The 15,682-nt window shown below is 36.2% G+C and overlaps 1 protein-coding gene across 1 annotated transcript in view; it reads left to right on the top strand.

The window, feature by feature from the left end:
• The window catches only part of LOC107711971 (tetratricopeptide repeat protein 7B-like), a 39,810-nt gene that overhangs the window by 18,897 nt on the left and 5,231 nt on the right, over positions 1–15,682 (top strand). Inside the window, exons 14-20 of the mRNA XM_016517083.1 lie at positions 594–666; positions 1,400–1,560; positions 4,555–4,671; positions 5,779–5,876; positions 7,282–7,443; positions 10,298–10,348; positions 15,314–15,454. Coding sequence (XP_016372569.1) covers positions 594–666; positions 1,400–1,560; positions 4,555–4,671; positions 5,779–5,876; positions 7,282–7,443; positions 10,298–10,348; positions 15,314–15,454 — 803 coding nt within the window. The remainder of the gene's footprint in view (positions 1–593; positions 667–1,399; positions 1,561–4,554; positions 4,672–5,778; positions 5,877–7,281; positions 7,444–10,297; positions 10,349–15,313; positions 15,455–15,682) is intronic.

Below are 15,682 nucleotides of genomic sequence, written 5' to 3'. Positions count from 1 at the left end.
AATATAATGAAATAATTTTCATTATCATCCTATGGCCCACTTGGAAGTTTTTGGCCCTGGTTGAGAACCACTATTCTGTACCGTTTAAACGATTTGTACGTTTCCCTTTCTCTACTCTTATATAACACATTTTCTGTATTTCTCTGTAATGCTCTGTACATTTTCTCTGCATTCTATAACACGATCTATACCCTTCTATAATCCACTGATACTTTATAACCTCTCTCTTTTCTTATATAACACACTCTGTAATGACAGTTACATCATTTAATAATCACTCTGTAATGCTCTATACATTATGTCTTGCCTCTGTTACACACACTATAATCCTGTGATATCCTTTCTCTAACATTAAGGTATCTGAAACCTTACAGATTGTTTCTTGCTTTATCTTGTCCTTACCTTCTTCTTACATTTCTGTTGTCTTAACAGCATCTCTTCGAGGAATGCAGGAAGAGTATCAGAAAAAAGCGCTGAGCGCTTTCCAGAGGTGATTTTCAGCTAAATCTCTCTCTCTCTCTCTCTCTCTCTCTCTCTCTCTCTCTCTCACACTCACACACACACTGATGATACGCTCTGTTTCTCTCTCTCAGGGCACAGAGTCTGTCCCCCACTGATCATCTAGCTGTTTTCTACCTGGCGCTGCAGCTGGCTGTATCTCGACAGGTAGGAGAATCAACATCTGCTATTTACACACAGGTAGTGAGAATGAAAACATTTCACTCTCAGATGATGGTCCTCTCCATTTTGCTCTTGATACCTAGGATGATGCCTTGATACCTAGGTGATGCATTTGCACATGGTTAAATTCATCTGCATCAAGCCACATCTAGGGCTGGGCTATATGGCCAAAAATATTATCACAATATATTTTTTTTCTATATCATTCGATATTGATATTTATCACAATATTCATTTTATACCATTAAAGAGGAAGGACATGCACTCCACATGTTTGTTAGACCTCAGGAATGAATGTAATCAAAAATTTTCATTTATCTTTTAAAATGTAATCAAATTAAAATATAACAATCAAATAATATATAACAATTCATTTACAACAGAACAGAACTTGTAAACTACAAATTAAAACAAGAATGAAAAAAAATATTGGTTGTATGATATAATTTGATATAATGAATATATAAATAAACTTTATCAATAAATATTTTTTCGATAAATATCAATATTGATTTATCACTCAACCCTAGCCACATCTCACTCTTCTTACTATGGGAACTTTATTTTGCCTTTATTTCCCTCTCAGTCTGCCTCTCTCCCCAGATGTCAGTCTGTTATTTTTCCTTCTCATTTCTCTCTCGCTCCGTTTAAACAATCATCTAATAAAAGCGCCTCTTGTGTGTGTGTGTGTGTGTGTGTGTGTGTGTGTTAATGTCAGATTCCAGAGGCTCTTGGTTATGTACGACAGGCGTTACAGCTGCAGGGCGATGATGTTCATTCACTGCACCTGCTGGCCTTGCTGCTGTCAGCTCAAAAACACTACCACGATGCTCTCAACATCATCGAGATGGCCCTCAGCGAATACCCTGAGAACTTCATGTGAGTCCAACACACTCACAGTCACTGTCACACTTTATCTAACCTCTCGAGCTTGTAGTTAGATGTAGCTTTGTTTCTTGCCTGCGCTGAGTTGATACAGTTGTCAGAAGCCAATCCGAGAACGGGAAAGAGCCTATTCTTGGATCAGAGAACCAATCAGATGATTCCATGTTCTTTTGCACACACATACATACACACACACACACACACACACACAGTGGCAGGCAGTGTTTAGACATTTAGAGGCATTCCACAGTGCCCACGCTAATGAGAATGTTTGTGTTTGCTGTAGCAGCTGGGATAGATGGGTACATATCTGCTGCTGGCATCTTCAATTAGACAAGTTAGTTAGACGAAGTATGCGTGTGTGTGTGCTGGATGTATGAAGCACTGGGCAGTCCCCACGCAAATTCCCTTCTCATTCAATTTGATCATAGTCCCCTCCATCTCTGTATTTGTGTGTGTGTGAAGCTGTGTGCTTCAGCCACTTACATGATAGAAAAAAATATACTACAGCTTTCTTTTTCCTCCAATCCTATGGCCCTCTTTTTCACCCTGTTTTTCCCCTCAGGGTTTTGGTATTGTGCATATGTGTGTTTGTGCAGTTTGTGTGTGTGTTTCCATGCATTTTGCTTCATTGCCTTGAAAGGAAATGCACCAGAACATCCAGCCCTCCTTATTCCACACACACGCGACAGGATTAAATCAGCGATTGTGTAGGCGTCCTAGCGGCGTAGTGTGCAACTACAGCAGAGATGAAAGCACGGCTGATGAGAATGTGCCATCAGCTCTCTGAATTGGCTGAACTCGGACCAGCATGGACTACAGAGAATGCAGCGTGTTTAAAGCGCTAACCAATCTCTGTTCAGCTCAGAGTCGAGCAGCTGCAACGACAGCGAGCTGTTAAAGAGCAGACTCTATGTATGGTATCTGCTTCACACATAAACACACACACACCCCGGCTGGATCTCTTCACATGCTGCCATATCTGATTATAGAAATGCCCATCTGCACTCTTGATGGTGGGACTTTCACTCAGCTCGAGCAGATCTGCTGTCTGCAGAAATGTGTGTGAAATACAGGTGTTATTAGGGGACTCTGTGTGCACTCATTAGCAGAGATTAACAACACTAGACAAGATACAATACTCAACAAACATTCATCCACATATGCACAATATACAAAACAACACTCAATATAACAAAAAGCATAATTTGGATTATTGTACATATATTGGTTAATATTTGATATTTAATTGTTTTCCTATTTATATTTATATTACATTTGCTGTCATTCTATGCTCATTTGAAGTTAAAGTTACAGTTAAAATGCCGTTAAAACAGTAATATTGTGAAATATTTTTACTGTTTTCTATTTTTATGTTTAAAAAAAATTTATTTATTCCTGATGGCAAAGCTGAATTTTCCGTGGCCATTACTTCAGTCTACAGTGTCATATGATCCTTCAGAAATCATTCTAATATGCTGATTTGCTTCTCAAGAAACATTGTGCTGCTAAACATTTTGTGTGGAAACGGTGATTAATTTTTTTAGGATTCTTTGATGAATAGAAAGTTCAAAATACCAGTACATATTTGAAATAGAAATCTTTTATAACATTATAAATGTCTTTACTGTCACTTTCAGTGTTGGGGAAAGTTACTTTTAAAAGTAATGCATTACAATATTGCGTTACTCCATAAAAAAGTAACTAATTACGTTGCTTAGTTACTTTTTATGGAAAGTAATGCGTTACATTACTTTTGCGTTAATATAAAATATAAATATAAAAGCCTTTTCACACCAAAAGTGAAATGAATAAGCCTCAGGCTGAAGGAAATGTAAATTTACGTCTGTACAGTAGAATGCAGAAGAAGAAATTTCAACACACTTCAGAAATAAAAAATAAAAAAAGACACACAAATGTTTGTCTTGAGTAATTTTTGCTCATTAGTATGGTTGAACTGGATCATCAAAGATCAGAAGCAAAAACATTGGTTAATAGAATGGGATTAAATACATAAAGGATATTTGTGTTGTTTAACATTTAATTCTTGCAGGTTTGCGTCATATTCTGAGTTGCATTTTTTTTATTCATTTTGAGGAATACTGAATCTGTGTTGTTGTTTTTTTGTGAGTGAGATGAATTAATGCATATTCATATTTATTTTAGAGCTACAGTAACATCTTCTGATTTCTCTCAACATGGGGACAGGAGAGCTGTCAATCAATAAATTGAAAAAAAAAAAAAGTACTTATTTGAAAAAGTAACGCGTTACTTTAATAGTTACTTGAAAAAAGTAATCTGATTACGTAACTCGCGTTACTTGTAATGCGTTACCCCCAACACTGGTCACTTTTGATCAATTCAATGCATCCTTGCTGAATAAAAGTATTTCTTAAAAAAAACTTCCTGACCCCAAACAAAGGTAGCTGGCAGCATTTAAATGGTTGATTTGAATTTTTAGTGTTAAATTTTTAATGTATTTAGACAAGTAAAATCAGCAATTTATGGGTTAATGGTCATAACATCAAAATAATTATTGGCTTATCAGTATCGACCAGAATTGATACATTTCACAACACATATGCACAATATACAACACAACATTCAATATAACATGAATACATAACACATATACACAATATACAATACATCATACATTCACAATAGACCAAACAACATGCAATATACCTGTACAGTTGAACAAAGTATTCATGAACGTTTATTTTTCTCTCATTGTTCAGTTTATTGTACCATAGAGAGAAATCTATTGATATGCTCTGTTGATTTATTTGAAGTTATCCCAGCAGAAAGGGACGAATCAGCTTGACTTTGGTTTAAAGTTTTGTATTTAAAAGGGCGTGCAGAAGAGATTAAGACTGATTTATCTCTATCTGTGTTCAATAAACGCTTTTCTCTGTTTATTAAATACTTAATTAGACATTCAGATGGACAGAGAGGGATAATAAACACTTTTTTTTGTCTGTGTAGTCTATTATTCACAAAGGTGAAGTTGGAGACGTTGTGTCGAGGTCCAGAGGAGGCGTTACTCTCCTGCAAACGCATGCTGCAGATTTGGAAGTCCTGTTACAACCTCACCAACCCCAGGTACACACACACTCCAGCTGTTGACGCATGAATGCTAGAAGCTCAAGTGTCGGCACTCACCATCACACATAAGACAGCACAGCATATCTCTCTGACTGTGAGGAGCTCACTACACAAATAAATAAAAGCACAGCTCATACCACTGCTGCATACTATGATTCAGTCTTGCTTTCTCTCATTCTAATGGCTGAAATACCCGCCCCCCGCTGCCAGAATACTCCAGCTTTTCCTGTCAAACTGTCCTGAACTCAGTACCTGGTGACAATCCACCAGAGACCAATTAGTGCCTGGACACTGTAACCAAACTAGTCCCTCCGTCCAAACCCTGGGTAGCTCTACTTTGTCAGAAGACCTCTTGTGCTCATCCTCCCTAAACCCCACCAAAGTCGTCCTCGAACCCTAAACAGTTGCAACACTGTCAGATGTTTTTGTGCGCATTCCAGAGACAGTAGGAGGACACAGAGACAGACCACATCTAGAAATATGAATGGGAGAAATCATGCATTAGTGAAATTTCAGTATAATGTTGTGAGCAAAAAAATGCCTTTTGTCAATGTCTTTTTTAGCAATGTATGAAGCACAGCTCACACAGTAGTCAAACCAAGCAGCCTTCTGGCCACTGAGTGAACTCCACAGTCTCCACAGATGTATGGTTCTTTTACTAAGTGATCGGATTCATGATTTTTTTTTTTTTTGCCTGGTTAACAATAAAATGGGGGAAATTTCGTTACACTTACATTAATAGCTCGATCCGAGGCATATCTGTAAATCATTTCATCAAGACTTGGGTTTGGACTCTTTTTGATTTGGACCAATAAGCAACCACTCCAGCAGCCATTCACAATATGCAAGTAACCACAATGTCCTGACAACCACCCTTTTTATACTCCTTTTAAGATGAATAGTGTTGCAGAAGCATTGTGGTTGTGTGTGCAGAAGCACTGTGCCATGAGATGCTGAGTGAAATTTCTGAGGGTTTCATCATTCTGTGTGTATTGATGTGCAAGTATCGTGATATCCTCTGTCTCCTGTCTGAGTGCTTGACTCATTCTCTAATTTTATCATCTTAATTGCCTCTTGCTTCTCGTCTTCTCTCTGTGTGTATAGTGATTCTGGGAGGGGGAGCAGTCTGTTAGACAGAGCTGTTGCTGACCGTCGCCAGCTGAACGCCATGACACTACCTGACTTCAGTGATCCAGAGACAGGTGAGTGCGCACATGCACACACACACACACAAATTAATGTCCACATATCTGTATCTCTATTGTTATTGTGGTAACAGCTTTTTTGCCCTACCCTTTTTGGTGAGTTTGCATCACCATGGCAACAGACATCAGCTTTGCTGTCATTTTATCTGTATTTCCTGATTATGTCTTTCTCTTTCTCTCTCAAACACAGATTTAGATTTAGGATGAATGGCCTAATGAGATGATGGGTTAATACATTTTGTAATATACTTTTATTTTTTGAATTTCTAAAGCTGTAATCCTTGTAGAAGGGTCATATCATGAAAATATTCTTCTATTTTTATTTTTGAAGTTCTATGCAAACATACTGTATTTATACTTCAGAGCTTGTTTTTTTTTTTTGTCCAAAAAGTAATTTAGTTGAAACTAAGTTGCAAAAAATAGGGTTTCTGACGTCAAAACACTGTTTAGTGTTAAGCAACTTGGCCTGCCAAGTCATGGTAAGGTGATTAGAAGGAAATAGGATGGATGCTATAATTCCTCAACACAAGAAAAAATTGTGGTTTAACCCCTTTAATTCCTAAAAGAACAATAGGCCTTTATTCAGTACTTCATGTGAAAAACTGCTTTGACTCATTTCGGTTTCAGCTAAATTTACATGAATTTTCCCAGTATCTTGTGCAGTGAGTAGAGTAATTAGATAAAGAGGGCTGAGATGAGTGCAGGTGTTTATTTGCTGTGTTTGCACAGCAGTGATGGTGGAGGGTTTCTGTGCTGTGTATGCAGACAGTAAACATGTCATCTTGCCTCTGTGATTCAGCAGTTATCCATTTTCTTTACAACCTTATCTTTCTGTTCAGTTCTGGTTTTTTTTTTTTTTTTTTTTTTTTTTAATTTATTTAATTATTTACATTTTCCATAATTTTTATGGCTGTCAATCAATTAAAATTTGTATTTACTTTGTAATTTAATTTAATTTAATTTAATTTAATTTTAATTTAATTATTTTCTTTACAAACTTATCTTTCTGTTCCAGCTGTTCAGTTCTGGTTATTTATTTATTTTATTTTTTAATTATTTATTTATTTATTTATTTACATTTTCCATATTTTAATGCCTGTCAATCAATTAAAATTTTTATTTACTTTGTAATTTTAATTTAATTTAAATTTACAGAATTTACATACAGGTCAGAACTTAAAAATGCATTGTTTTTAACATTGTTTAATATAGTTCAGATTCATGTTAAATTAACACTTCCCTATGACAGCCCTAATTATTTAATGTCTTTTTCATTCTGTATTCACTGGGATTGATTTTAATATTCTTTTTTTTCCTCAATATTCTGTGTTTGCCCAAATAATTTATCATTAATTTTTTTTTATTATCACATCCTTTTCACTTTCTCATTTATTATTCCTAGCCTCTCATGCCTCTTCCTCCATCTCGGGGTCAGAACCTGTATCTCCTCTTTTTCCTCTTTCATCCTTCTATTCTTCACCTCCACCCAAGGCCGAATCCACCCAGAGGCGCAGCAGCCATGCTTTCTGTGACCACGCCCCCCGCCGACGCTTCTCCTCCGCCAGTAATTCACTGTGCACCTTGTGTGTGTTTTTCGGCCAATAGCCTGGCATGAGTCTCCTCTCACTAACCAATCCCCTGCCCCTAACTGCACTGCTCTGCCTGCATAACCCCACCTACCAGCCCAATTCAATTGGGATTTGGTTAAGTGTTTGGTGACTTGTTTGCTGCTGTAGTTTGGATTGGTACTGAAGCTGTGTTTGGGTTTTAAGGCCTCATTTTGAAGACCATGGCCTCTAAAGACCTTCAGGCACTAATGGATTTGTAATGTGGTGATTTTAACCTGCCCAAGAAGCAATTTTCCCACCAATTTTCAGGCCATATTTACACTTTTTTTTCTAGTTTGAAGTATAGTGAAGAAAAAAATCTTAAATGCACAAATTATGTGAATAAGCGATTGAGTCCATGTACTTTTGTTTCAAGAGTTAGATGTAGCTCGCTCTACTTTTATGGTGTGTCAAGTTATGGCTTATATCAGCTGTAAAAGGCCATTAATTGAGTACAGGGCTGTTATAAGACTGTAAATGCCGCTGGCAGGATGATGTGATGGTGTGGGTTCAGGGATCCAGTGGCCCGTGAGACTGACGCTAAGCACTTAATCTCCACTGAGAGGCTCGTGGGGAAACGAAAGACAGAGAAGCAGTGACACTTGCTATCAGCCGTTTAAGACCTGGGATCATATCCACACTCGTATCTTCAGAGAGAGAGAGAGAGAGAGTTCATCTACAGATTTCCTGTGTTACTCAAACTCACTCATACTGCAGTTTTGTCACCTTTCTCTTCATCTAAGATACATTCTCCCTCTGGCCCTGTTTACATTATGTATAAACATCTGTCTCAGGCAATAGCTGTCAGATTGCTGTTTATGTCTGTACATGTAAATGCATATATTTACATGCATTTTCTGATCAGATTTTGATGGGAGAGTTTCTGGTTTTGTGACGGTATACACTACCATTCAGTGGGTTTGGTAAGAGTTTTTTTTTTTTTAAGGATTGAATTCTTTTATTCAGCAAGGATGCATTAAATTGCTCAAAAGTGGCAGTAAAGACATTTATAATGTTACAAAAGATTTCTATTTCAAATATTTTCAACTTTCTATTCATCAAAGGACTCTGAAAAAATATAGCACCGTTTCCAAAAAATATTAAGGCAGCACAGCCATATTCAAGATTGATAATAAAAAGAAATGTTTCTTGAGCACCAAATCATCAAATTAGAAAGATTTCCGAAGATTCATATGACACTGAAGACTGGAGTAACGACTGCTTAAAATGTGACTTTGCCATCACAGGAATAAATAGAAAACTGTTTTAAATTGTAATAGTATTTCACAATATTGACGTTTTTACTGTATTTTTGATCCAATAAGTTCATCCTTGGTGAGCATATAAGGCTTCTTTCAAAAACTCATAGCCTCATAATCAACCCCATATTTTTTTAACAGTACTGTACATCACTTACTGTTTCAGTTAAAGTCAAATAAACTGGAAAAATAGACAGTGGAGTCAGACATAACTGCCAATAAGTGGTTATTTTATAGTCAAAGTGAACCAGCAAAGTTTAAATGTTGTAGCCCAATGTATGACTGACAGGTGAGTAGGCAGTCCTTCCCTATTGCAGGGTTTCCCATACATTGATTTATTTGTGGCAGCCCACCACACCGCCACAAATAGATTTTCCAAAAGGCTTTGACTTCGTAGAATAAACTTGAGCACTGTACGTTTCAAAATCAAAACGCGCACGGGTGTATTTATATAAATGTATATTTTTTGAAGGGAACCGAAAAGTTTTGATATCATTTTCATTTAATCTTTCCTATAATGCCTGATAAAGTAGGGTTCATGAGCGCAGCAGCCGTTACCGGGGAAACCGCTATTTCTGCCGCTCCTAAAGCGCCTCCTGCTGGCAGAGAATGAATTTGTACTTTCAATAAGCCCGTCTGCTGTTTTATATTTACATTATATACATATATATTTCCCCCAGGGGAAGTGCCGCCACACATAGAGTGTAACTCTGAGACACATCAAGATACATTAATGCTTCCACTACAAATGGGATCACAAAATTCTTGGTTTTGTACTCCAATTTAACCTTAATGATCAGACCTCCCGAGACAGATATTTCCATAATACTAGGTGTAAACAGGGTCTGTCTTTTTCTTGGTCTGTCTTCTATAATGCTGTGCGTGTGATTCACAATCTCTGCTGTTACTCCCTGTGCAGTGTTTGCGCATCCAAACCATTGCATTTACACACTTACAGTGTCACGCACCTGTGCACCTGCCACCTGTGTTCGCAGAGCGTGAGAATCACAGATACAGGGTTTAAAGGGCCATTACCTGCTCAGGAGGACTCATGACACTTTGGTTTGTGGTATTAAGGCCCATTCACACCAAGGACGATAACGATAAAGATATAGTTCTAAAAATCGTTCTCAATATTAAAGAATAGCAGAGTCCACACCACAACTATAACGATAAAGGCACAGATAAACGATATCGTTGGAATCACTTTCAGAAAGATTTTTTTCCAGCTGATGAACGATAAAAATATTGACAGCCAATCAGATTCAATCCTGCTGTAACGAGCTCGAGAATTTAAAGCGGCAGACGAGCGTGCGCTTAGAATAAACAGACGATATCGTTCGCTGGTGTGGCCGCTAATATCGTTATCTTTATAGTTATCGTTCTTGGTGTGAACGGGGCTTTACAGAAAGTCAGACAAAATCAATTAGTTTTTTGTATTATATTTCTGTTTTTGTAAACTTTCTGTTGTGGTGGTTGTTGTTGTTGTTGTTTTGGTTCTAATTTTTTATGAGTAATTGCCCCCTTTTTGTTGTTCTTTTTGGTTTCCAAGGCAACCTTCCAGATGCTTTCTTTCATGGTTTTGACTCTTTTATTGGGGTTTGTAAGTAGTCTTGCTGTTACTACTCTGCCTCTATACACACACACACGCACACACACACCTGCTTCATTGCCTCGCTGGCCTTCTCCCCCTTAGCAGAGTGTCTGTTAAGACACTCCAACACACTCCGGCATAATGTGTTCAATGAACGCGTTGCCTCTTACCTTTTGTTTTACCCCCTTATTGTGTGTCCTCTCCTGGCGTTTTGTGTCCCAGGCCTCTTTGTGCTAAAGAGAGACGTAAATGCACTCATTTGGCCTCAGTTCTTGATAATTAAAGAGACAGTATTGTTCCTCCAGGCCTTTCAAACAGGGTGTAACGCATACCGCTACTTAAAGCCAAATATTTATGGGTACGTTTAGCTCTGTTTGGATTCTGACTTATTAGTTTTAATGGTACACTTAGTTATAATTATTATACTTGTTATTATTATTAATGGTATGGCAAGTATCTCTATTACTTTTGATCATTATTAGGATTAGTATTATAAACAGCGCTTTATTATACTCCGAAACAGCTTGTGCAGTGTCTATGCTACAGACATGAATAACACTTTAATCCTGCATAGATATTTAAAATGATTTACCTTTTTTTCCCCCATTTACACTACTTTGTCACTTTTGATGAATTTAATGAATCCATGCTGGACAAAAAAAAATTTCTTTAATAAAAATAAAATAAAATCTTGACCCCAAACTCTTAAATGGTATATTGTATATGTAAATATACACACTACCTGTCTCTTGTTATCACAAAAGACCTATAAAAGTGTTCTGTGATTAAAAATTAATCTAAATAATTTGGTGCCTCGGGAGAGCAATGACCTTGTCTAAAATGTGCTCTAATTTTTTAACTATTGATCCAAAATTAGACTTAAGCTCTTTTAATTCCATCTGACAGTCCACAGTTTAATCCCAGTTTAAGATTATTGTTTCATTTTATTTGAAACCTGAGTGAAGTCAAGCACTGTAATTATTTTAAAAGTTATTTAAATATTGATTATTTGTCATTAAGGTCACTTGATATAAATTGGGTGTGTGGTATCTGATGGAACAGCACCCAGGTCTCTTGACCGTGGATCACAAGCTCTAATTTTCTTTAGTGTCTCACATTTAGCAGCTGTTTCTAAAGTCCAGGCTCTGTTAACAGAGCGATAAAACGTTTAAGAGGACGGGATTGCGGGTGTCATGATCGTGCTGAGAGGTGCTCATTTACGGCCAATTAAGACACAGTATCTGGAAACAGTCATAGCTTGTAAAAATCAAAGCTAAAAACTGCTTTTGGAGTTGGAATGGAATTAATTGTTTTTGGGGACTTGAAAAATTGATTCAAATTGCTAGAGAACACTAAAAATATTGTATTGTATTAAGGAGTTAAATAACCTTTTAGCCTAATTCACTGGAAAGTAACTGGGAAATTATGTCCCCTGTATTTTACAAATAAGTTAATAATGTTAAATGATTATGAATTTAAATGTGCCTGCTTGCAGAAAAAAACAATGTCATATGCTGTGTACAGGTTATCGCAGGCTTCTAGGAATGCCAAAACGGGGGATGCATTACAAACCAAAGACTTTCTCTATATTTACAGCAGGTTCTTGTGAAGAAAGTACTGTCTCTTTAAAAACATATTTGCTTCTTATGTATGTGTGTGATGATGCTTTCCCACTCCTAGCATGGAGCTCTATGGTCACGCTCTTTCTGCAGGCTGGTCTAATGCATCATGGGGTGTTTGAGTTTGCGTGTGTACACGCATGTGCTTAAGAGAGATGTGAAGCTGTTAACCTACTTCAGTAGTTTGTAATGTGCTTGACACAGTCAAGTATAAGAATTTTTAAAATAGAGCCTTACGGAATTTTGGATCTTTTGCAAATGCTGTTCCAATCTGTTTGACTTTGTTTTTTTGTGTAAAACACAAATTGAGAAATTGAGCACAATGTCCAAGCTGCTCTTCCACACAGTGAAAATGCAGATGTTGTCAAGTTCCCAAATGACAAAACAGCACCATTATAACAGCACCATAGAAGTAATCTGTTTGACTTTTGAGCTTAATTCAAAAGTCTCCTGAAGTCACATGATGGAATTTGAGTTATCCCTCCAGCGTAGCTTTCAAATTTCATTTACTGTACATATATTCATTAACATTCAAAGGTTTGGGGTCGGTAAGATTTTTTAAATGTTTTTTAAAGAAGACTCTTTTGATACAACAAGGCAGCATTCATTTGATCAAAATACAGTAAAAACAATCATATTGTGAAGTATTAATATAATTTAAAGTAATAATTAAACGTTTAAAAGAACAGCATTTATTTGAAATAGAAATTGTTTGTAACATTAAAATGTATTTATTCTCACGTTTGATGCATCATTGCTGAATAAAAGTGTTAATTTCTTTCAAAAGAGCATAAATCTTACTGCCCCCAAACTTTTGAACGGTAGTATATTAATGCATTTGACAACATGTTGTGTCAGAAAGTGCGATTAAAATGAGAACAAGAGTCATTAAGGTTTGGAACAACATGAGAATAAGAAACATGGCCAAATTTTTGGATTAACTTATATACTGTTATATTTGTATTACCTAGAACAGCCATAAATGTTCTGTTTCACAGTTTAAATTTGTTCATTCTTGTGGCCTCTGTGAGTTTTTAAAGGCTGTGGTATAGGACATTCATGAAGAGGTCCCCTGGAAGCCTTTTAAACTCAGTACACATAGGGTCAGATTCTCAGTGTTTGGTCCATTGATCCATGACTTTGTCCACCGTCGCCATAGAAACGCTAAACATAGGAGCAGCAGCTATGGATTTGACTCAACAGGCTCATTGCTAAAGAGAAAGAAACTGAGATGTACAGGGATCGATTTCAGTCCGAATGTGTTTTATGTCCCACTGGTCTGGTCGATAAAATCCAGCCAGTGACTCATAGAGACTCTTGAGGATCCTAATATGTTCCTCTGAACCCCGACAGAGACTTTAATGACCACACTGATGCCCTGACCACAGCTCTGCTGGGCAGCCGCACGTCCAGACAAATAGGGAATCTGTGATCGCTGAACTGCAGGGGGCAATTTTTCATTTCAGTTCAGGAAACTAATGTGGTGTCTTCAGTTCATCTCCTGAATCTGGCAAATTGAAAAGGAACTGAGGCCAAATCTGTAATTTATTGGTAAAACTGCTCACCCAGAACTAAAGGTCATTTGCTGCTGGCTGCTGAAAATTCAGCATTGTCATCATAGGAATAAATTACATTTTAAAATGTATTCAAATAGAAAACTTACTTTATATGGTAATAATATTTCACAATATTACTGTTTTTATAGTATTTTTGATTTACCGACCTCAAAGTTTTGAACGGTGGAACACAAAAGTAGACATTTTGAAGATTGTACAAATCGCTTATTGAATGCAGTTATAAAAAATAGAAATTGGAGCACTGAAGCTTCAAATTGATGCAAAAATCTATAAAAAAATATCATAAAAGTGGTCCATTTGATTTATGGACTGTATTTAGATGGCTTACAATTAGGGTTTCAATTCAGATCGATTAATCACGATTTATCGCATCCAAAATAGAAGTTTGTGTTTACGTTATGTATGTGTGTGTACTGTGCGTGAATGTATATATAAACACACACACATACATGTATATATTTAAGAAATATATGTAATATACTGTATATTTATAGTTATATATAATATAAATCATATATACATATGAATAGATATATACATATAAATATTTCTTAAATCTATACATGTATGTGTGTGTATTTAGGTATACATATAAATATACGCAGTAAACACACATATCATGCAAACACAAACATTTATTTTGGATGCGATTAATCAATTTGACAGCCCTACTTACAATATATATGTGTGAGGAACAGACCTAAATAGAGTTGTTATTCACTGAAAATTATGAATATTCAGTTTGTGAATGAAAGAGAAAGGAAAAATTTAAATAGCATCATATGACCCCTTTAAGTCTGATCTTTTAGTGAATCATTTGATGATACTTTCAGATTTCAAATGATTGTATATGAGAACCAGAATGTAATTTTGGGTGAATAATCCATTTAATTGAAAGCACTCTATTTCAAGCCAAGCGGACAGGAGAAAACAGCCTCATGAAATTTGGTTTACATTTTACAGCCAGCACTTTTAAAATGCAAGATTTGGTAAATTTGTGGAAAGTAGCTGCAAATGTGCAGAGCTTCATTTTTTCACTGTTAATAATTTTATGCTGTTTGTGTTTAAGTGGTGTGTGCAAGTGTGCTTGTTAAAATTTTGTCCACGTTTTGGAAATTCTGAGAGTTGACTACAGATTGTTGGATCTCTGAATCTTTGTCATGGTGTTTCTTCACCCCTGTGTTTCCTAAAATTACCTCACTCTAACTTGCCTAGAGTTTAGAAATGACTAGTGTTCATTTGTTTTTAAATCTTGAACATTAGAATAGAAAAACAGTTACAGATCAAGAAATTTTCAAATCAAGACATTTTCAAACTTGAACACTTATATGTTAAATATATAAGAACAAGTGTTTAATAATATTTTGAATTAGCCTTTTTTTTCTTTTCTTTTTTGTATTTTCAGTTTTAATTTTTTTAACTTTAATTTATTTTTATTTCAGTTTCTGTTTTAGTCATTTTAGCATTTTATTTTACTTTGTTGCCAAGTCAACAGTAATTCTTTACAATTTTTCATCAAATATTTATATTTAATTTTATTATAGCTTTAATTCAAATAATAATTTTTAATAGTTTTGATTTTAATATTACTTTTAATTAACAATAATAGCACTGTTGAGAACAGGGATGAGCTGTGATCAAGCTGTTTGGCCTTCACGTGTATATAAACAATATTCTAGATCAGAGTTTTCACTGAGAGGCCTGACTGGTAATGTCTGGAGTGTTGTGGTTGTTTGTAGAGAGGCTTCTATTTCCACTGCACTCTATTTCCACTGCAGGTTCCATCCACGCCACCTCCATAGCAGCGTCACGGGTGGAACAGGCACTGTCTGAGGTGGCCTCTTCCCTTCAGAGCAGCGCTCCGAAACAGGGACCCCTCCACCCTTGGATGACCCTTGCCCAGATCTGGCTGCATGCAGGTATAAACCTCACCCATAGCCCTAATTTGCATACTTGTAACATAAGTCAAGCCCGCATTCGATATCTACAGTGGGTATAGAAAAGAATCACCCCCTATTATAATAATCACATTTTGTTGCTTTGCAGCCTGAAATGAAGACGGACACAGTTTTTGTTTTATCCATCTGTATTTACAAATTATAACATCCAAGTGAAAGATATAACACCAACATTTCAGAAAAAAAATT

Source organism: Sinocyclocheilus rhinocerous, unplaced genomic scaffold (genome assembly GCF_001515625.1).
Source record: "Sinocyclocheilus rhinocerous isolate Xijiao unplaced genomic scaffold, SAMN03320098_v1.1 scaffold2117, whole genome shotgun sequence".
Taxonomy (NCBI): Eukaryota; Metazoa; Chordata; class Actinopteri; order Cypriniformes; family Cyprinidae; genus Sinocyclocheilus; species Sinocyclocheilus rhinocerous.
The sequence above is the reverse complement of the archived record's forward strand: the minus strand, read 5'-3'. Positions and strand labels throughout refer to the sequence as shown.